The sequence below is a fragment of the Plectropomus leopardus genome, chromosome 6, assembly GCF_008729295.1.
Source record: "Plectropomus leopardus isolate mb chromosome 6, YSFRI_Pleo_2.0, whole genome shotgun sequence".
Classification (NCBI taxonomy): domain Eukaryota; kingdom Metazoa; phylum Chordata; class Actinopteri; order Perciformes; family Serranidae; genus Plectropomus; species Plectropomus leopardus.
The window spans coordinates 23,404,731-23,428,181 of record NC_056468.1 but is presented as its reverse complement, the minus strand read 5'-3'; the positions used below and the strand labels follow the sequence as shown (position 1 = coordinate 23,428,181).

At 43.2% G+C, this 23,451-nt stretch overlaps 1 protein-coding gene across 1 annotated transcript in view; it reads left to right on the top strand.

Annotated features, from left to right (window-relative positions):
• The window catches only part of ptch1 (patched 1), a 58,004-nt gene extending 34,559 nt beyond the window's left edge, over positions 1–23,445 (top strand). Inside the window, exons 14-24 of the mRNA XM_042488180.1 lie at positions 362–1,016; positions 2,581–2,890; positions 4,231–4,373; positions 9,011–9,194; positions 10,978–11,258; positions 14,301–14,438; positions 14,579–14,721; positions 19,345–19,444; positions 20,456–20,812; positions 20,922–21,456; positions 21,938–23,445. Of these exons, the coding sequence (XP_042344114.1) occupies positions 362–1,016; positions 2,581–2,890; positions 4,231–4,373; positions 9,011–9,194; positions 10,978–11,258; positions 14,301–14,438; positions 14,579–14,721; positions 19,345–19,444; positions 20,456–20,812; positions 20,922–21,455 (2,845 nt within the window). The 3' untranslated portion in view covers position 21,456; positions 21,938–23,445. The remainder of the gene's footprint in view (positions 1–361; positions 1,017–2,580; positions 2,891–4,230; positions 4,374–9,010; positions 9,195–10,977; positions 11,259–14,300; positions 14,439–14,578; positions 14,722–19,344; positions 19,445–20,455; positions 20,813–20,921; positions 21,457–21,937) is intronic.
• The last annotated feature ends 6 nt before the right edge of the window (positions 23,446–23,451 follow it).

Sequence of the window (23,451 nt, the reverse complement as noted above, 5' to 3'; positions counted from 1 at the left end):
TGTTTGACTGCCTGTTTATCTGTCACAGTCTTTATTAAACTTAGCCAGTCTGCCTGCCAGTCTGGGCATGCTCGTTGGCACAGCAATCATACAGATGTGCACACACACTATTAAATTTCCTCACTGGGTTTCAGCTCTATATTTCATGCAGAGCGAAAGGGGAGATCAGCAATAACATGGGGTTGATATAAGATTTTTAACAGATTTAATGCTGTTAATCTTAAAAGTACATAGTACATTTTTCTGCAGAGACCTTTCTAGAATACCATAACCGTGACAGTTTCAATGTTAGAAACCATTTCACAACATCGGATGTATCTGTCCATAGTCTGACATTAATTCTCCGTCTTTATCTCTTCAGTCCATGTGCCAACCGTGTGATCCAGATTGAGCCTAATGCGTACCTGGACAGAGCAGACGGGAGTCGCTACAGCCCTCCCCCATCCTATCGCACCCCTCCTCCATCATACCGAACGCCTCCCCCGAGCTACAGCAGCCCCCCTCCTTCTTACAGCAGCCATGGCTTTGCCCAGCAGACCCAAATCACCATGCAGTCCACAGTGCAGCTCAGGACAGAGTACGACCCCCGGACTCAGGCCTTCTACACCACAGCCGAGCCCAGGTCCCAGATCTCTGTGCAGCCCATGAATGCAGCTCCGACTCGGGGAAACCCTAATAATGACTATTACAGTAGCAGCAGCAGTGATCACAGCAACCTCAACAACAACAACAGTGGCAGCCGAAGTAATGGGGGGTCTCGGGGTTCTGCTACCTTCTCCCATCATCACCCTGCACCTGCTGCCCCAACTTCAAGTGCTAGCTCAGCTCCTCAGGGTGATGCGGCCTCATCAGCTGGCCAGGGTCCAGAGAACAACAGCTCCACACGGGACCTGCTGTCCCAGTTCGGTGAAGGCTCGTTAGGCCTGCGCTGCCTTGAGCCTCCCTGCTCCCGCTGGACTTTGTCCTCTTTTGCTGAGAGGCACTATGCTCCATTCCTTCTGCAGCCCACCACTAAGGTGAGTTAAGTTTTTCTGTTTGTTATGGCAGAAAATAGAGAAAGAGGGGAAAAGCTTCTGTGTGAGGTAAGAGCATGCTTGTGCTGACTCACCGTGGTGATAATTTGAAAGGGAGGGTTAGTCACTGAAGTGAATAGTGGGAGGAAATCTGGGGTGGAGGTTGTGGTCATGTCCTATCTGAGTCACTTACCCACACACACACACACACAAACACACACACAGAGTCTGACCTCAGTGTAGTGGGTGGCCAGTCGTCTGAAATCCCTCCAGAACTGAAATCATCTAGTGGCCTGCACTTGACATTATGAGAAAATCCTAGTCTTTTCATCACACTGTCAGATGTTTCTTCATATTGCCAAATTGCTTCATGCTCTCCGCTGATGCCTTAATCCAGTACTCCCATTAATGCTGAATGACTTAAAGGAAAATTCTGGTTTATTACAACCTGCATCTTATTTTTGGCCATGATGGCAACTTTGCTGCATGAAACTGTTTGCACACAGTCTGTCGAGGTTGAACTCGGAAGTTTACAACATAAAATTTGGATAATAATTCTATCGTTAGCCTTTGTTTTTCTTCCAAATAAGTTTGGCTAACCTAAGAGTTTATTTAAACCCTGTAAGATGATCACTGCACATGTTTCCTGCCATATCAAAAGATATTTCTGCAGTGTTTTAGCAGTTAAATGTAGACTTTATTTTTACTGGCAAGTTTGCTGGCAATTCCTCCTGTAAACTCTTGGAATATGTTGCTAACATCCACCTCTTCACTCATTATGAATATGCAATATTTTTTTTCAGGAACACTGTGTAAGAGTTAGGGGGATTTAGTGGCATCAAGCAGTGAGGATTTCAGATTGCAACCAGCTGAAACTTCTCCTGGTTGGAATTCCTTCATTGTTCATTTTTCAGGAGGTTTTTATCTGCAGCTGTCTCTTCCTTTCCAAAACAAACCGACCAGGTAATTAAACCACTGAATATACCAGTTTCACATTACAAATAAGTATTTCTCCAGTGCCTTTCAGCTCACCACAGATGGGCTGCAAGCCCAGCACCTGACAATGTGTGCTCACCTCTTCTTTTTTATAACTTAAGACCGAGATGTTCAGGAGGATTTCACCAAGAGCTCAATTTTCTGCAGAGGTCTCTGCCTCTCTAAAGCAAACCAATCAAGAGATTTAAACCGGTAAAAAAAACACTGAATAAAGCAGTTTAATGAAATTTAAATGACCCGATCTAGAGCCAGTGCTTGGTTTGACAGTTCTGGGCTACTGTAGAAACATTGCGGTACAACATGTGTGATCTCCATGGATGAGGAGCCACTTCCTGAGTAGATATTAATGATTCATTCTAAATTAACAAAAAAACAAAAGGACAGTGTTTATTTTCAGGTGTTTATACACTAAAGAAACATAACTACTGTATCATATTCCATTTTGACCAATATAACCCCTTAATCCTACATGGTGGTCCTTTGGCAGTAATTAGTGCAAGCTGAAGCTGTCTTACCATCTGTCTGCAGTGACTCGATTGATGAGGCTCCATCTTCGTCCCTCTCTTTCCAGGTGGTTGTGATTGTGCTCTTCCTCTGCCTGCTGGGAGTCAGTCTATACGGGACCACCCAGGTGAGGGATGGCCTGGAGCTGACGGACATCGTGCCCAGAGAAACCAGCGAGTACGATTTCATCGGTGCCCAGTTCAAGTTCTTCTCCTTCTACAACATGTACGTGGTGACGCAGCGGGCTGATTACGCCCAGAAACAGCCTCTGCTGCACCAGCTCCACCAGAGGTTTCACACAGTTCGCTACGTGCTGAAGGAGGACAATGGACAGCTGCCTCGCATGTGGCTTCACTACTTCAGGGAGTGGCTGCAAGGTAAAATCAAGCTCAGATATGTTATAACCAGTCCAAATTGACCAAGAAATAAACTCTGCGCGGGTCAGATGTAGCAGTATGAATCACAGTCAGTGCTAGATCACTTATATTTCACCCTGACACTGATGTCACAGATGATTTTGTTATTAATGCCTCATTTAACAGCACTATTCAAAATAGTTCAGGCATGGGAATAATTTACTTTCTCATGAAACAGTTTTGAGATCATGATTTTCTGCTGTGTTTTGACATGAATCTGCAGGAAACAAGATGTTGGGCTTGAGTTCAGAAGTAGGCGGGATTGCAAAATGGACACTGACAGTAGCCTGATTAAAATCACTTGTGTTGTCCATAAGTGCGGTTGATGGAGGAGGACGAAGTGGGAGGCCATGTTTTTACACTTGGCCTTAGGCTTATACAGTATGTGGAGGCTTTGGCAGTAGAGAAAGTTGCAGTTCTGTTAGCAGTACAAACTGACACTCAAATACACTCATCCAGCTCATATTTGTACTGCTCCTGCTAGTTTTTGGAATTTTAGATAAAATTTTATTACTCAAAAATCTGAAATATTTATTGGCACATAACACGCACAGCACAGCACCTTTAGTTTTATGGGACCTTAAATTAAATTTGTATCATGGCAGGATTTACTTTTGCAGAATTGGCAGCCACTGTGCCACTGAACAAGAATATTATCTCTCACATGTCAACCCCAAAATCTGGGAATGGTTCATTTCCAGTGAGGAAGCACACTCACTGGCTTGCCCGTGACGATAAAACACATTGTGTGAGTCTGTGTGTGAGCCGGCTGGGAGCCACACAGAGAGTGTGTGGGTGAGAGAGAGAGAGAGAACTGTGTCTGATATTGCTCTCTGCAATGGTGGGACAAATTGGAGCCAGACAGGCCAAGGAACGAGACCCAAAACAACATCTCCCACAGACGGACCACAGCATGGGCCTTGGGGGAGAGCCGAGAGGAGGGGAGTGATACACATATGGATTAGAGAGTAGTATAGAATAGGGAGACACATGGTACTGATATATTCCCTAATGATGGCTTTGAATCAAAAGCAGCAGATTTTAGGCTTTTGAAGTCTTGTTTGGTGGTTGAGAATGGAACAGAGTTATCATATTAAATCAATCAGGCTTATTATAGGGTTAGGGTTAGGTTGCAGTGTTGTGTTAGATTGTCTTGTACTGTGCTGGGTTGTTATGTGTTGTGTTTCCTTTGAACTGGGCTTTATGTGAGTGTGTTGCAAAGGAAGAATGAAGATAACAGGGCATGTAACCTTTTAAAACATCCACGTCTAACCAATCTGTCTTGTTGTGGTTTCCTGAAGGTCTCCAGCAGGCGTTTGACAAGGACTGGGAGGCCGGCCGCATCACCGCCACCAGCTATAGAAATGGCTCTGATGATGGCGTCCTGGCGTACAAGCTTTTGGTGCAGACAGGACGCAGAGACAAGCCCATCAACTTCAACCTGGTACGTTCAGGATCTCAGCCCACATCACTTATTCAACTATTAAAATTGATTCAAAGATAGATATAACTGCAATCCAAGGACTGACATCAGTATAAAGGTTTTGTCCTGTTGTTTGTGCGTGAATGTCTGTATGTTTTGTCATATGTGAATGGGGCCTGAAGAGCCACACCCGGCATAAGAACTGCCTCTCTATCCGTCTTTTTCTCTTTCTCTCTGTGTCTGTCTTCATCTTCTCTCTATGATGACTTTACCGAGCCCAGGAATTTAAAGCTCTCACTGGGGCTGCAGCCTGCCTCTGAAAAACCTATTAACTCTTTATTTAAACCATTTGTCCCACTTGGTAGTTCTGCGTGTGTGATGCACATGCATGCAGAGCCTTGACAGTGAAATATCTTCCCTCCACATCAAGCCTTTTAGTTTGACACTTTGTTAGTGATCCCAGACATAGTTCATAGTATGAGAAGTTGGAAGGCTGAAAGAAATCAATGCACGACAAAACAACTCATGCAGACCCTGAGGTCTATAAATAATTTGATTGGATTCTGTAGCCCTGTGGTAAAACATAATTCAAATTGAACTGAAGTGGATTTTTTATAACATATTTGCATATTTGTTGCATATTCTGACAAATGACAAATTGAGCTATTTGGCCTCACTTTGCAGCTTGACGTTAAAATAAATTATTCACTAAATGTAGAGGACAAACTGCTTCTTTACACTCTGCTTAATTCAATACTCCACACCACCATGCAAAAATAGCAGATGATGTATACTGCAACAAAGAATTGTGAGTATTTTGGGTAGAAAAGCATCAAGATTTTATCAAAAAAGTCAAGCATTTGGAAGAGTTTCAAAATTGACCAATATGACCAATTTTCAAACTGATATGCAAGTGCCAGATATGCAAATCATGCACATCACCTGAAAACTGTAAAAAAAAAAAAACAGCTTAGCCATCTTGCAAGGAATTATTTTTTCTTGCTGTTATGGCGAATGTTACTGCAACATGCATGCTTAGAAAGTAACTAATTGTCAAATTATTTTTGATGCACTGAGTGTAAACTAGTCCAAAAAAAGTCCAACTTAATGTCCTTGTCTCTCATAAATCATCCCACCCCTACATAAGCTTTGACTAATTATGAATATTTCTCACTGAAGCTTCAATGCCCAAAAAATAGCATTTTGGGGCAGTCTTAATACTGTAAACACTGCTATACTGTAAATGCTAGCGTATGCATCAGAGGTTGTTACCTTCTTCTAACAAACTCCATTTCAGCTGTTGAAGTGAGCCCAGTGTCCACTGTGGAACTGGAGGAGAGTTTGACACCCAACAATGACATAAGTCAAACTAGTGAGCCACTCAGGTCTCAGAGGGGGGTCCAGCAAAAACTTGCTCAGCTTCGGTGGGGCATTGCAGGCTGTTTTTAGTTTAGTGCCACCTCCAAAAATCACACATAGATGCATGGTTGCATTCTTTGCCAGGAAACAGCAGAAAACAGAAGATAAAGAAGTGGAGAAATATAAAAACAACATTCTTGCCCCGGATTCCTGAAAACTCCAAACACAAAACAAACCAGGTCCTTTTCAACATTAAGATCATTTTCCTTAAAGACACATAATTTGAAATATAGCTCTGCTGTTTCTTGTGTGTGCATCTGTGTTCAGGTTGTGCAATATGAAAGCTATTTCTCCCCTCTACTGTTAGCTGTTTGGCTTTTGTATTTCTCCTATCCATTTAGCTGTATTGCAGCAGCATACTACTCTTCCCATCCCTTCTACTAGCCTTGCAGGAAGCAGAGGCGGGCCTGGTGTGCGGCCCTGTGACATCACTTCCTGTGCCTGTGAGGGAAGTGTATTTGCCGTGAGGCGAGGGGGCCGCCAGCAGAGCTGCCTGGGCTTCCCGTGACAGCTTGAAGACATACAGTTGTTGCGTATCCCGCTGTTAAATTCAATCCAGATCCTCTGGAATCCGGCTCTCTGTCTTGCCCTCTCTCTCTCTCTCTCTCTCTGTCTCTCTCTCTCTCTCTCTCTCTCTCTCCTTCACTAACTCCTGCTCGCACTACCACTCTTGCTCTCTCTCTGTCAGTCCCTTCCTCCCTCCCTTTCCCTCCCTCTGTGCTACACTGCTGTGTCCTCTTTCAATGAGGGGAGCTGAAACACGTGGTTTCTTTGAGGCAGCTCTGTGTGTGCATTTGTATGTTTTGAGTGTGTGTTCTGCTCTTGTCTGCTGTGCGTGCACTTACAGCAGTAGCTGTTTTTTGTGTCTCAAAATGAGGACCAGATCTTTTCCAGCCCTGGCAAATTGCAAAGCTAGATGTTTTATTTTGATATGCCACTCTATGGATCTTTGCAGAGGTGTTCTGGCTTTGATCTGCTGCTGCTAACATTTCCCTCTGTGCTGGGCGACCATTCGTTCCTTATGGCTGGAAGTCAAATGGAAGCTGGTTGTCTGTGCACGTTTGTTTGTGTATGTGTGTGTGTGTGTGTGTGTGTGTGTGTGTGTGTGTGTGTGTGTGTGTGTGTGTGTGTGTGTGTGAAAGTAAGGCAATAGAAAGAATAAGCACTGGAGAGCGTAGACAGAAGGAAGTGGGTATGGAGAGAAGGAGGAGGTGGAAAGTTTCAAAGTGCTAAGGAAGGCCACACTAATGCTATCAAGAGCTCTTTTCTTCTCAAGGCCGGGTTGGTCTATGGCGCCGGGCATTCTGGGTACCCGTAGGGGTCAGGAGAAGCAAGTGTGAGCAACATTTGTACAGATGTTGTGTTATTTTTATAGCTCTACTCCATTTGCTGGGTGGCATTTCCTTCAGTGTTAACAACCAGGTTAACTGCACACAGACGCGCTCAGGGACTCCAGCCAATTTTTTTATTGTTACGCTAACTCAAGCAATTTTTCTCTCCCCACCCCCCATCACAAAAAACTCTGCTCCTTTCTTCATCCACCTAACCCCATGAGTCCAGCTTCACCCCTAAAGCTCTCCCTGCCTCAGTGAAGGAGGGATTTATGGTTCCTAGAAGGGAGAGTGGCAGAGCGGTGTGCAGTAATGGTTTTACCTCTCAGGAGGAAGCAATGCTAGGCTACACTACTCTGGTTCCACATGGGAGGACGAAAATAATGGCCCCAAGTAAGACAGTCATTCTTGTCTAACTGCTGACCACAGTCGTCACAGCAAATGACACAGACTGAAACAGAAACTTTGTAACACATTTTTTAATCACCCGCCTCCAGGTTCTTACAACTTCATTGACTACAGTGTGAAGGAACCCAAGCTAGCAATGTTACTGGAGTTAGTAGTTTTGACAGCGTACCTTGGTAGTGCTCTAAGCTACAGTATATGCCGAGGTCGGCATGCTGTCCTTGTCCCAGTATACAAGCACCAAGGAAGAATCGATTTATTGATGGAAGTATATCCGACTCTGCCATAGCAGGTGGCGATATGCCCTTTTTCAGCGGGTTGCACTAAACCTATTCTTTTATACAGTCTATGATATAGACCGCATAGCAATCACAGCTGTTTATTTTTAATAACTTAAGGTTAAAAAACCGCTGCATCACATACATATAATCAAACGGCACTGAGTAAAATCTGGCTTCACTGATTAGTTTTAAGCCGCCTAAAAAAAGCTTGTATCAGTCCAGTTAAAGTCTGTTCATTGACCTAAAGCGTAGTTTGCACAAGGACAGAAAGCCAAAACGCATAGAAAGGGCCATTTTCAAATATACCTGTGTACTTGTCAAGAAGTCTGAGGTTTCGTCTTCTAAGCACCATGAACGGCAATTCCACCACTACTTGTTGAGATACAGTATATTCAGTCTCGACCAACCTGCCAACATACCATCAGGTGGACAATGCCTTCCTTAGAGCTGCTAGCATGGCCAAAAAACATTAATCATGTTGCTGCTTATTCATTTTACTCAGCTTTCAGCAACACAGCAACAGCACAGGAACCAAAATGGAACCAGATTAGAGTTTGTCTCATACAACAAATATTAATACACTGGTACATTTCCCAATATTACAATTAAGACTTGATATATTCATCTTCCACAGCTGCTTCTCAACAGAAAACTGCTGCAAGGCCTCCTTCATAAATTTATTCAGAGTGGTCAGGACATTGGGCCTGAGGTTGGCCAGCCAATATCTACTGTATGTAAAGGGAGAAGCTGATTCAACATTTTCCATGTTTTAATGTGGCATGATAATTCTGGGAAGCTGTGATGAGAAGTACGGGAATTTTCAGAAAGGCGACCAGTGTTTGACTTGTTGATTTTTCTTTGGTTGGAAAGAGAGAGGCACTAATATTTGACTCTTATTTTGAAAGCTGCTCCGTTCTCGTGCACTCATGCATGTGTGTAAGCATTTCTGTGGTCAGCTCACCTGTAGAATGTTTTGGTTAAACATGTCCTATTTCCACAATACCTTTTCGTGTCCAATGTATACTTAACGGCCGCACCATGATTTCCTTCGCAAGCTCCACCTGATTTTTTGTCCTTAATTGCACTTTTCCATTTGCTTAATAGTCCAAATTTGGCTTAACCCAATGCAAATTTAGATGCATGCAAGTATCTGTCTGAATGTTTTAGGAGATTAAAAAAAATGTGGTACCATAATTAATCCTCTCCTTTCTGCATTTTGTAGCTTACCCGTCAGAGGCTTGTGGATGCAGATGGGATCATCAACCCCGGGGCTTTCTACATCTACCTAACTGCCTGGGTCAGCAATGATCCTGTGGCATATGCTGCCTCACAGGCCAACATTCGCCCACACCCTCCTGAGTGGCTCCACGACCGTACCGACTCCATGCCCGAGACACGCCTCAGCAGTAAGTCAGCATGTCCACAAAATGTGCTAGAATTAAAAACAGGAAGCCTTACGGTGTAATAGAATGAAGTTCTGCTTCGACGCAAGGAAGGAAACTTCAATAATAATGTTTGCTCCTACAAATGAAGCTAATTTAAAATGTTAAAGTTCATACCTGCTGCACGGTACAGTTGAACAAATTGCATTTACTGAAATTGTAAGCCAGACTTTTGTGGGGCTCATTGGTCTCGGCTGCCACTTTTTTTTCTTTAGGTTCCATGAGGCGGCTGCTACATGTGAGCAGTGTTTACCTCTTGTGGTTTGAGTTATTGCTCCTTGTCTGCCTCTTAGCTTTAAGTGAGGTAGTAGACTTTACTGTACCACTGCGGTGTGTGTGCGTTTGTGTATGTGCGAGCTCAGGTTGCAAGGCTGAGGACCAAGACACGGCTCACTGTGGTTCTTCTAATGGTGCCTGTGGTGAATGCTATAATCCTGGCTACCATGGGGCCCTAGCATTATCCACACACACACACAGACACACAGACACACACACACACACACACACACACACACACACAGATTATTAAAACTCAGTGACCCCAAACACTACACACACCCTGTTCTCATTTCCCTACCACACACACAGACTGTAACTCACATAAAAAAGTACAGTCATGTTGTTGTTTGATTCTAGCCTGTGATTTGGTGCACGTCAGGAAGTGCACCACGGGGGAGGAAAATGATTGGATAACAAGGAGAGACTGGGTTTGGGTGGGAAGCACAATTGGATAACAAGCAGGAAGTCCTTTACGGGGGGGAATATGATTGGATAAGCAGCGTGAAGTGCTTGGCTGTGCGGGAGCCCCCCGGAGCAGATCTCTGCTGGCCAAAAGCCAACTGGTGTCCTGATGGAAATTTATAGTTGAGATTATAACGGGCCAAACCATGTTAGCAAGTGCTCCTGTCTGACCCTGCAGGCACTGTGGAATATACACACTCACACCAACACCAGACAGTCCAAAACGTGTATTTTTATAAGACAAAAGAGATAGTTAGTTAGATGTGGAGTTGCAGGGTAAATCTTTGGATCTGCCACATGCGGCAATGTGTTCTTAATTACACTGCAATGAATGCACTGTTTTGACAGCCCCAAATATGACTTCATAGCAGAGTGACAGACAGGTATGCGTGTTTATGCATCTATATTATGCTTTATGTGGCAGTGCTAAGTTTAGGGTGTGGTAATGGCGGTGATTCTGACATTGTAATTACCGTGAATCAACGTTTGCTCTGACACTCTGCTGTGTCTGGAACTGATAGGCCCTCATTAGCCAGGCTGGGCCACAGACCGGCTGGGCCTGAGTCAATGGAGCTCTGTTTCACGCTGCTCCGCCCACCCCCACCACACACACACACACACACTCACCCCACAGATGTAGCTGCTCTTGGAACAAGGTTGGATTAGGGAGGGAAAGCCTTGATATTGGTGGTTTGGCAGAAGAGTCAAGATTATTTCTGCAGATACACAAAATGATCAGAACATAATGCTGGTTAATCAGATTAGACAAATATCATCTGCAGATGTTATCATTGCCATTGTTGATGATTCTGATCACTTCCCTAATGTCCCTTAGAAATCTTTTTCTCTGAATTGATTGTCATCAGCTCACAGGGTTGTGTGGCCTCTGCCTCCAAGTGCAAAATCATCATCAACTGCTGCATGGGGGTCCAAAAAAATATGTTTTAAGTTATGTCTTTTTTCATTTCCAACAAATTGACCTTCCTCTCATTCTCCTCCCGTCCAGTCCCGGCTGCTGAGCCCATCGAATACGCACAGTTCCCCTTCTACCTCAACGGGCTCCGGGAGACGCCGCAGTTTGTGGAGGCCATCGAGAGCGTGCGGGCTATCTGCAGCAACTACAGTCGACAAGGCCTACCCTCCTACCCCAACGGCTACCCTTTCCTGTTCTGGGAACAGTACGTCAGTCTTCGCCACTGGCTTCTGCTGTCCATCAGTGTCGTGCTCGCCTGCACCTTTCTGGTTTGCGCCCTCTTTCTGCTCAACCCATGGACCGCCGGCATCATAGTGAGTGTTGGAGAAAACAAACAGAAAATAGACACAGTCCTATAAATACTAGGTTGATCTATAGAAATATGAATTAAAAGGTTTTTTTTTTATCAAAGGATGAACCCCATTCAATGCACCATCTTGTTTTCAAGGGAGTCCTGAGGCACAAAACGTGGAAATTAACACACATTCAAGTGCATAAGTAATAATGATGATAATAAATGAAACAATTCAACAACTAAAAACAATGAACACAGTAACATTAACAAGGACATACACATAAGGGCTCTCCCATCCCCCAAACCACACATTTGTTGCAGGTAGGGTTGCACTAATATACTAGTTTTATGAAAAACAGAGTTGTCATACTGTGTACATTTGCTTATTTACAGTATTGAGAATTCACAACATGCATATATCCATAAGATTAAAAAAAACATGTTCCTGCTCACTCTTTGTTACCTACTTTTAATTATATCTCACTAGTTTGAGGAGCTGCAGTGATTAATTATATTTAATTTATTTTATTTGTGTCATTTTTAAGGAAAATGTCCAAATTGTCTGATCCATTTTGTTAAATGGGAATATTGGCTGTTCTCTTCACTCCTCTATGACAGTAAACTGAATATCTTTGGGTTGCGGACAGACATTTTAGGATGTGTTCTTGGGCTTTAGGAAACACTGATTGACATTCACCATTTTGTGATATTTTAAAGACAAGCAAAAATCACTTAATCAAGAAAATATTTGGCAGCTCTACTTGTTTGGGTATGTTACACACAGGCCCACGTTTTAACATAAAGAGGCAGAAACCCCCAATTTTCATTTATTAAAAAAACCTGTTTCCTGCTCTCCACCCTTTATTTCCTGGTTTCTCTGTGTGGTCCAGAAGGCATCTCAGAGAAGACAGACTCAAAAAGGCAGAAGGGGCTGCTGTGTGTTATTGTAGCCCCAGTCACCGGTGTTTATCTTGTGCTGTTTTGTCAGGGCCCGTCTGTTTAGTCTAGTCCAACACTCCCAGACACCGACGCTGAAATACATGGGGAGAGGACACAAAGTTGCTCAGACAACTTGCTCCCACTCTAAACCTGTAAAAAATTAGATTTTATTTCTACCCTCCACACTCTCCCCCTCCTCTCACTGGAGGAGTTTCCAAGGAAACACACATTCACATACACAAACACACACGTTGAAACATGTATATACTTGCGCACATACAGTACGAACATGTAAACACGCAGGTACATAACTCACACAGAAACACATACACAGGGCACTCTGGTTTTTCTCTCTGGTGGGTTGTATTTTACGATAGGCAGTGGCCAGGCCACCCGAACCCTTAAAAGAAAGGGGGAGGAGACCTCATGTTCATCCTTTAGGCTTTACTAGCAGGATCAAACGACGAGTTATGGAGAGGCGTCAAGTTTAACCATTTGCTTTGTCCAGGACCAGACCACCACCAGCCCGACAACGTCAAACCCTCAACCTTAAGCTCTTTCAAACCCTCTTAGCTATTTGCCCTGAAATCCATCTTAACCACATGGACAGGCTTGTTTTAAACCCTGTGTCTTGTGTTTTGATTTATACTGATGTTTGTAATCCACTTGGAACTGATTTGTGTTCACACTTGGCATCAGAATAGGTCACATCTCACTTGTGATCTAGTTTTGCTTCCTGCTCTCATCTGATGTTTTATCTGTGGGAAAACTGTGACTTCACAGAAGAAAATACAACTAGACACTTAAAAATCTTGCCTGAATTGTCTGTCACATGATATTTATAAAGTCTACTAACTCTTAAAAGACTAAAAATAGCCTAGAAGAGTTACAAGTTTAATTCTCTTAAAGTTTCTGAATGTGATCAAGATGAAGTGTTTTCTCAAAAATTCCGTCCACTTTTGATCGGATGACTGAAGATGCACTGAGGTCTAAAAGGTCAACACAGCCAGACACACACATACAACACACAACAATACACATACTCTGTGCTCGCTCACTGTATATGCACACATACACACAGCTCCCTCCCCTGCCCACCTCAGCCCTCTTCAAAGGATTTGGGCCCCATGTAACCCGACGCCTGTCAGCTGATAATGGCATTTACTCCCAGCTTCTGTCCCACTTTGCACTGGAGTCTCTACACACACACTAACACACATATTTCACCCACATGTATGATTACTACTTAACACACCTTTATAAGTTAACTCACACATATCATCCTCATGTATTATTGCCCTTCATCTGTCTTGCGTGACATTCATTATGTACAGTAATAGCGCGGAGTAATAGTTTTTTTATTATAGACCAATTAAGTAGAAGATTTCCATCTACGGTCATTTGATCTGCTGTGCTTACATATATTGTTCAGCTCTTTCTCCTGAAGAATGTGTATTGTACTAATAGACACTTTGGATAGAAAATAGTATTATTATTATTTTCTTTTGGGCTCACCACACAGAAGAGCAAAATGCATTTGTGGCATAAAAATGCAGAAACCATTTAAATTTTCTTTAAAAAGAAGACAGATATTAAGCAACATACGATGCTTGCAAAGACTGGTTTATACAGATTAACGTCTTGTGAGTAATTGGTATTTTTCCTTAATATATTTTAAGGTATTTGTCCTCAACAGAACAAACTGAAACCATGAGACACTTAACTACACAAATGTGCTTTTTTAAATTTTGCATTGTGTATGTGGCCTGCAACATTGCAATTCAAAGCACTCCACATAAAACATAAAAAACATTGGGGAAAAACTGCAACACACATAATTAAAGGGAATTCAAATACAGTTAAAACAGTCATTCAAGAGCAAGATGGCAGAAAATAAAAACAAGCTAAAATAGAAAATGACAGGTAAAAATACAAGAATAAAAGTTAAAGTGCAGTGCAAGAGATTAATGATTTTTTTTATTCAATACAAGGTAGCAGCAAACCTAAGTCTTCAGCGTAAACTAATCTGCACTATGTTTGACTTTATGTGTAAAATCGCTTTTTAGATTCATATTCATCAACCACCTTCTTTTCTAACAGAAGCTCATCCTTTTCCCTTCAGGTGTTGGTGCTTTCTCTCATGACTGTGGAGCTGTTTGGCTTCATGGGGCTAATGGGAATCAAGCTGAGCGCGGTCCCTGTGGTCATTCTCATCGCCTCTGTGGGCATTGGAGTGGAGTTCACCGTTCATGTGGCTCTGGTAGGCATGATGAAACAAACAAAAAAATGATTTTTTCCAAAGATTGAAGTCCTCACTTTGTCAACAATAACATGGTTTTGGAGTCTTTGATCCCCTTGAGGAAGAGATATGAATTATGTGTTTGTGTGTGTGTGTTGTAGGCGTTCCTGACAGCCATAGGGGATCGTCACAAGCGGGCCGTGCTGGCGTTGGAGCACATGTTTGCCCCGGTGCTCGATGGAGCCTTTTCCACCTTATTGGGTGTCTTAATGCTCGCTGGCTCTGAGTTCGACTTCATCGTCAGGTGAGGACACACATCAAACCCTTTGAGAAAGTGCTACGTTCACTAACTGAATATTTCAGCTCGTACAAAGGTTATCGCCTGGTGTCTGTGTGGCGTCAGTAGACCGTTGAGACCGTGCCTCAACCTGTATGTCACACAGGAATCTACCTGAGCCACCAATCATGCATGAAGGCTCCTTGCTTTCTTCCTCTGTCCCCTCTCTCAGTCTCTTTCTCGTCTTCCACCCGCATCTCCCCCTCTGTAAACCTCATCTCTTTCCCAGCTACTGGTGACATACCTGTTTTTTTGTCCATTTCTGGGGGCTTGCTCTCCAAGAAACTCCATAAACAAGGCCTTTATCTTTCTCCACCCGCCTCTCCCCTTGTGTCTTTTCTTTCATCCTCCTCTTCTTCCCCTCAGTGTCTCTCATGCCTGACATTTTAGGAGAAACCAGGGGAAGGATGGAGAGTTGAAGGTCAGGAGAAAGAGGAGGAGGTGGGGGGCTAGGAGGGGAGTAGATGGAGAGGCAAAGGGAAACAAAGTGAAAGAGAGTGAGGGGGAGAGAGAGCAGGAAAGTCCTCTGGCTTTTGTAATCTCCTTCAGCTAGTTTAACTGCCCTCGCTAGACATTTATAAGCATGGGAAGGAGTTACAGGGTGGGGGGGCAAGAGGGGAGTTGTGGAAAGACAGGAGAAGTGGAAATTAAAACCGACACTCTGTGGGGGCTCTGCGTCGGTGGCTCCTTTTGTGTGTGCACGCTCTTGTGAGTATTAGACAGAGAGGTGGCGACCAGCCGCCATACAAGGGAGGAAAATTAATGATTCTGTACATTCTCAAGCCGGGAGTATTATGAGAAGTTTCCAGTGAGCTCACTGAATAATTTAAAGTAGCTGTATGATTTGGTTGACCTGCTCCTTTAAGAAAAGGGAGCACTGGAGTCCATGTGATCTGCAAGCATGCAAACTCTTGTCATGTGCACAGACCTGCACTCGTGCATGCACACTCACACAATCACACACTGTCCCACTCATACACACACACACCAACCTGCTCCCTGACCTTGTAATCATGGGGGTCAATGATGGCGTGCCTGCACACACAGATACACACTCAGAGAGACACACACAAACAGACACACATACGCACACAAACACAGGGAGGCCTGTAGACCTTCTCTTCTCATCTCCAGTGGTGTGCTCTGGTTTCTGGCTCAGTCCCGGGCCTCCATTTAAAGGTTCTGCTGTTGTCTGAGCAAACAAAGCAGCGCCCCAAGACGGTGCAATAACAACAGGCCCGGCTCGTATTTTTCTGCTTGCGCCGAAAGAAATGTTTCCCTGGCTTTCCCCGTCAGCCCTGTGAATGTTTTCACTCTAAACAGCCCGGCAGGGCACTCAGCCTGGTATGTGGGCCGCACGCGTGCATGTGCAGATGTGTGTGCATATATGTGTATCCAAAGGTGACGTGGCGTTTACCCCTCCTGGTGCGTATAGACATGCTAACCGTAGTGATGACACAGTTATTTCAGTTCCACTTACAAAAACAGTTCTGATAATCTAATAAAGCAGATGAAGGATGGCTGGGTGGGATTTTAATATGGTATAGTGTGCATATTGTGTGTGTAGAGCTCTATTAGAGACCAAGTTAAAGGTCAAATCAGAGCTAGTTGATTTCCTGCCCCATTTTATTACCATTTTACCATTAAAGTTGGATTTGGAATATTCTCAAACGTTGTTGAACAAAAACTTCCGGCACAAGTTTTAATGCCATTGAAGGACTTCCTGTCAATGGAGTGCAAGAAAAAATAGCCGTGACAAAATCTGACCTTCTGAAAATAACCCATTTCATTTTTAAAAAATCGTACGTAATTGTTAAAAAGAAAATTGATTATAAGGGTCCGACCAACCAAGCCAACGGTTGAGGAAAAGTTGGCCAGCTGGTCAGTGTCGGGCCGTTGGTGAATATCTGTTGCCATAGTTTTTGTGGTGTATCCCGCACCATTGGCACTAGTCAGCCCTTGTTAGCTTTTTGACGGCTAATTCAGCAAGTTCAATTGATGTCTCGGACGGCTGAGCCCGTCAGTGAGTGAAATCCCTCTTATTGGTAGTTCAGCTCAATGCACTAGAAGATGAACTGAAATGAGGAAAACAAACTGCACTCATGAGGGCGTGAGATTAAAATAAACTTGTTATATGAGGACAGATTACGTTTTTTTAGTCAATGAGCTCTATAGCAAAATAGCTCACAGTAGTTGGTGTTATTGTTTGCTCACGCATTATATATATATATATATATATATATATATATATATATATATATATGCACTGTTTTTTTTCAACATTGGTCGTGGTGTTAATGTGTTAACTGGCTACTAGTGTCTCGAATCTTTCGTGTCAGTGTTGCACTTTATTTATTGTTTTTTGATGATGATGATGATGATTTCATTATATCAGCCATTATTCAAGTCCAAAAGTTTTTACAAATTAGCATTACTTACTTCCTAAACCAGGCCACCAGAAAGGTGATAAATAAACCTACAGTGCTGATTATGTGATTTATGTTCCTTTCTATTAAATAGTTTTCATAGGTCAGTGAATATAACAATACAGCCATAATAAATCAACTTTATATAGCCAGTGTCCTTCTCCATTTACCCAAGTGGTGCAAAAGCCAGGTACCTTTGATGAAAAAGTTTAGTTTACTATGATTGGATTTACCATTGGATTGCTAAAATGTGCACTGAGCTATATGAAATGAATTAAAAATTGAAAGTAACAACAACGGCACATAGTTGATTCTTCTGCATTCACAGGCCTGATTCAGAGGATGTATTTCTTTCAGTTACCCTGGAATTTATCAGCTGGTCTTATTGTAGTGGGCTCCACAAGGAAAGTGTGTGGAGTTACTTTATCTGTCTGCAGGCTAGATCCCGCTCTGCTCTGATTAGCTTCTCTGTTACCCCTGAGAGAAACTGACGTGAGAAACTGCATGTGAGAACGGGAGGCAACATACAGTATATCAAGGCTCCTATAAAACACTCCAGGCAAGATCTTATCAACTTTACATAATGAGAGCATTTATTTTCTATTAACTGAATTTACTATGTTTTGAAATATAACTCACATGGCCTAGTTTAGTGTGGAGCAGCAGGAGTGTGTGTCCTTACCACCAAATTATAATGGAGGCATTTTGCACATTTAGGAAGTTTCCATCCTGTTTGACAGTCAGACGCAGCATGCCAGTATTGTGAAGGTGAGGCCACCCATGTTGGGCAGACACGAAACAGCTCTCCTCACTCATGGCTCCTCTGTACAATGCTGACTGTCTTCCTGCACACACACACATTTGATATAAACACACACACACACACACACACACACACACACACACACACACACACACAGAGATTAGTTATGAATGTGCGTCTAGTTTGAGGCACAGCTGCAGAGCATACCAGCACATCTACACCTCGGTTAGCCCACTTAAACTTTAAACCCCCCCACCCACACACACAAACGGCATAGTCAAGAGTCAGGCGAAGGGGTTCATGGTTCATCAGTGTGTCCCTGATAACCTGAGAGCTTTCACTGGAGACTCAAGTGAGGAGGAAAGCCTTCCCTAATGAAGGGAGCTGGATTGCAGAGAGAAGAGGAGGGAGGGATTTAGAGTGGAGATTGGGGGGTCTTACCTGATACATTGGAGATTTAATTAGACTGAGGGGATTGTGGAGTGGCCGGGAATTTCACAGGGGCTTAGCTGGAAAGAAGGGAGAGAGAAGCGAGGCAGAGAAGAGGGAGAAAGAAATAAAGAGAGGGAGCGAGGGAGTCAAGGGAGGGGTGGCGCTCTGAGGGTCCCTTCTCTTCTTCCTAGACTAAATTGTTTAAATTCTATACCCTTCACTTCATTTGTTTGCTTCTCCCTCTCTTTTTTAGAGCCGAAGAGGAGAGAGAGGCCCTGTCCTCTTGTGCCCCCCCTCGAAGTTCCCCTCTCCCCCCTATTTTACCCTCCCCCTACCCCCCTCCACATTCCTTACTGCTTTGTTTTCTCCATGTTTGCTTATACACCACACACCCAAGAGAGAGTACCCTCGCCCCCAATCCCCCCCCCCTTCTTTTTTTCTTTCCTCCCGTGCCTTTGAATTAACCAGCTCTGGCTAATTATGCTTCCCCTTTCTTTTCTCTCTGCGGCGTCTTTAAGACTAACCCTGTTTGGCAGGACTTAGAAACACACAAGGTACATTTCTGTTTTGCTCCTCAAAACCACAGTGCATGCCTGCCTGTCTGTGGGGGGTTTATATATGTGTGTTTGTGTTTGGGGAGTGGCCGGGTGTCTTTGTGGAAGTATTATTTTGGGCGTGTGTAATGGTTGATCTTGCACATGTCTCCCCACGTCCAAACCTCTGTGGTTTGCACAGGTATTTTCTTTGTTTCCTGGCCTGCTCTGTTTCTCTTCTTGTCTGTCTGTGTTGGCCTGGGCAACTCTGTTTTTTTTTCGTTCCCATTTTGAAGTGTTATTGTATAAAAAATTTAAGAACGCAAGAGGAAAAACTTTTGCATGTAGTGTGTTTTCATCCTTACATGTTATGTTTAGTTTAAGTATTTCAAGTCAATGTTCAACTACTATGCTGTGTGCCTTTGTTGTGTTGCAGGTATTTCTTCGCAGTGTTGGCCATCCTAACAGTTCTTGGAGTTCTGAATGGACTGGTCCTTCTTCCAGTATTACTCTCATACTTCGGGCCATATCCAGAGGTAAGATCCTAAAAAATACAACTGCAGGAAAATTTAATATAAACCCCTTTACCACTACACAACAAAACCATCAGCACCTGATAGGGTTGCAGCGAAATACCGGTTTTAAGGTGTACTGTGATATAAAAGTTGCTGCTTATCATACTGTGAAAATTTGCAGCTGGATGGAGAACCTCTATTTAAGTTATTTTCAAAAGGGGGACTTTTTACACACACTTTCATTGAAGAAATGGTTTCAAGTCTTAATTACAGTAATAAAATTATAGTGATCTGTTCAACCAAAACTAACCCTTCTGTTTTCATTTCATTAACGGTCACTGTGACTGATAATAATAATAATAATAATAATAATAATAATTCTGTAATATCAATATTTTCTGAGACCGTTATCTTACCATGAAAATCTCGTACCGTTGCAACCCGAGCGTCTGCTAACATCTGGCCTTTTTATTTATTTCTAAAGGTTAAAATCAGTATTCACTTCCAGGTCAAATGACTTTGCAGTAGCTATTTATGGACTCCAGCTCCAAACAGTTCCCATCAGCATTGATCGAAATACAACATTTGGGTGGAAACTTTAATTTTAGCCCCTTTGCCGGTGTGATGTAATGATGGTCTGCCAGAAAAAAATGCCCGTCTCCACCCAAGAAGAATTAAAATTGGTTGAAAGTGAGAACGGGAGACTGAATAAGTAAGTGATTAAAATAGAGGTAACGACTGTGACATTTTCACTGGCCTCCATGCTGCTTTTTACTGTTTAAAAACCCATCTCTGGACTGCCCGTGACATTGAACATCATGCACCTGGAAAAATCAAAAAACAAACGCACATACATCCTCAACAGAGTCGTGTACACAGCTCTGTTCTACTGGTAATGGGGAAGGAGTCACTTATTTGTAACAGGTTTTCCCATGTTTAAAAAATCCACGTGCATGCTAATTTTGGTGAAAATAAGGGATTTGTTGACTAAAAAAAGTCAATTTTAAACGTCTCCTTCTTCTAACCTCCCAGGTGTCTCCGGTCGATGGACGAAGCCGGTTACCCACCCCATCCCCAGAGGCCCCTCCTCACGTGGTCCACTTCTCAGTCCGTCCTCACCACACCACTGCAGCCACTACCACCTCTGGTGCAGCTTCAGACTCATCAGACTCGGAGTACAGTTCAAACACCACAGTGTCCGGTATCAGTCAGGAGCTGCAGAACTACAACCTGCCCTCTCACAGAGGACAAACTCGAGCAGAGGAGCAGCAGTACCACCTCCAGACCAGCAGGGGCAGGGCAGCCAGGACAGAGGAGGAAAGGAGAGCAGGATCAGGACATAGGCGCTCAGCCAGACAGCCCAACCCTCCTGCATATACTGTGTCTTCGGTAAGAAAATATCTGTAGTAGTAGTAGTGCTGCATGAATGATTCTCTAATGGCACACATCGTCCTTTGTCATATTATAGAAATAAATACCTTTTTATCTCACTCTACAGTCCTCTCAGGGTTGTGATTCTGGGCCTCAGCCTGGGGCTACTCAGCGTAACAGCAGCAGGGACCCCAAGAGTCAGCTGCACTGGCAGGCCCCACCCCCAGCCCGCCCGCGCATGGACGCTTTTGAAACTGCTACTGAGGCTGGGGGCCATTATGGCTCACGCAGCCATAGAGAACACTCAGCAGGCCACAGAGCCCGCTCTTCCCACATCCCACAGCCTAATCAACACCTCCCGCACCACCATCCCAACCCCACCCCATACTGCCAACCCATCACCACGGTAACAGCGTCAGCCTCCGTCACTGTTGCCGTCCACCCGGCCCCCTTGTCCAGCCAGGGCCCCCCCGCTTCCTCTTACCCAGGATACACTGCAACGGACAGTTACTGCACAGAGGGGCCGGAACCCGTCTTCCACGACCCACATGTGCCACTGGACACCCACACGGGGGCCAGAGGAGTCAACATGGAGGCCATGGAGCTTCAAGATTTGGAGTTTGAGGCAGCTGAGAGCAACAGTGGCAGACGAGTGAGCTGAGGTGAGCTTTCAGTAGATCCATTTGTTGTACAACTGTCCTTTTAATCATGGTTATTATGCAGCGCAAACGTGGAACAACCTCCCAGATGATGTTAGACAAGCTGGAAGTCTGACCGCATTTAAGTCAATGCTAAAAACGTGAAACTTATTTTTAGACTTGATTTTAAAAATTTAAAAATTAAATAATATTTTTATCTTTGCACCTCTTGTTTGCACTTTTGCTTTTTAATGGTGATTGTTATTTAAAAAATGTAAATCATTTTGTAATTAATTGTACCTTTTATATTTTTTCTCTTTATTAGTATTGTAAATAAACTTGTAAATCTTTATCCTTGAATATGTTTTCTATTTTATTGTTCCGTAAAGAGCTTTGAATTGCCCTGTTGTAGGAAATGTACTGTAAAAATAAAGCTGCCTTATCTTTTAGAAAAGTCTCTTTCAAAAATAAAGCACTGACAGCACAATCTCCTTTTTGTTTCCAGTTGTGGAGAACGGAAGTACAACGGCCAAAGATGGACTCCTCTGTATTACTAAGCAGCTGACCCGGCCTAGCACAGTCAAGCTCAGCATATCCCAGCCCGGCCCGCCTACGGCCTAAGCAGCGAGAAACGCCAGTGTTGCTGTCATGGTGCTCATTCTTACTGTAACCCAGTGGACTATTGTCTTAGATATTTCTATCAATATTTAAAAGATGTATACATATGTAAATATGAACAAAAAGTAGCTATAATGTTAGGAGCTGTACAACTCCTCATGTTAACAGACTGGGGCTGCCATTTTATATGGTGTGTGTGTATGTGTGTGTGTTTGTGTAAATGTGTGCGTGCATGTGAGAGATAGATCTCTGATTACTGTTCACTCATCTGTGGATCTGTGCCATTAGGAAGCTTCATCTAGACAAAAAATACCTGTCAGCATTCACTGTTGCTGCTCAAAAATATTTTTTTAAATAATATACATTTATAACTCTATGCAAATGTCTCTTTAAACAAAAGAAGTGATCTGTCCACGTATATATGTGTGTGTGTGCGTGTGTGTTTGTAGGGCTGTATGATGTGAAACAGCCCCATTTTCCTCTGGCTTATACATCAGATACATCCTCAGAACAGACTAACATTTACACTCATTTAAAACATGAGGGAAATTGTTAGAGTTATCAAACAGGGCTATGGTATATATATATATATATGTGTGTGTGTGTGTGTGTGTGTGTGCGTGTTTATGTGTGTGTGTGTGTTTATTATTGTATAAAGGTACGCATGTTAAACTATTAATTTTTTTTATCACAAACCTGTGGTAGTTATGAAACAATTACTGTTTAAGTTGACACGCTATGCGTGCTATTTAAGATGAGCAGATATGAAGAAATTTTAAAAGCTGTTTTTGTTTTGTTTTGTTCTTTTAGTTATCGCCTCTGCATTGGAACCTGTTTCTGCTCTCAGCTTTGTATCACTGTCTGTTAGGCTGCTCTCTGGTCGTATTTTACTGTAACAGGTTACTGTATGTATTGTTTAACCCTAGCAGGCTCAAAACAGGTTCTGTCTTGTATGCTAATATACGAGCAGTAAACCCTCCTCAGAAACTCACTCTACCATTACAGGGACATTCACATTACTGATTCTGGAACAGGGTCAACACGGGGCACTAACTCTGTGTCTAGTGCATAAGCTAAAACTCAGACTGTATACTGTACGACCCGATTCAACTTGGCACTTGACTGCATTTAAACTTCATTCACAGGAATATCTCGCCTCAAGTAGCTCTTTATTTCTGTCCAACCAATAAGCTAGCCCACGCAGCCTGCTAAGGGCTAAGCCCTATATGGCCTGACAATGTGTGTGTCTCAATGTATGTGTGTGTACAGGAATTTATGTGTGTGCTTGTCCATCCTCTCCTCTCTGTCTCAGTGCTCCTTTAGTGACAGTAAAGACAACTGGCCCCAATTTGGCCTCAGCCGTCCCCACTGACCTCAGCTAATAAAAATCCATAACATAAC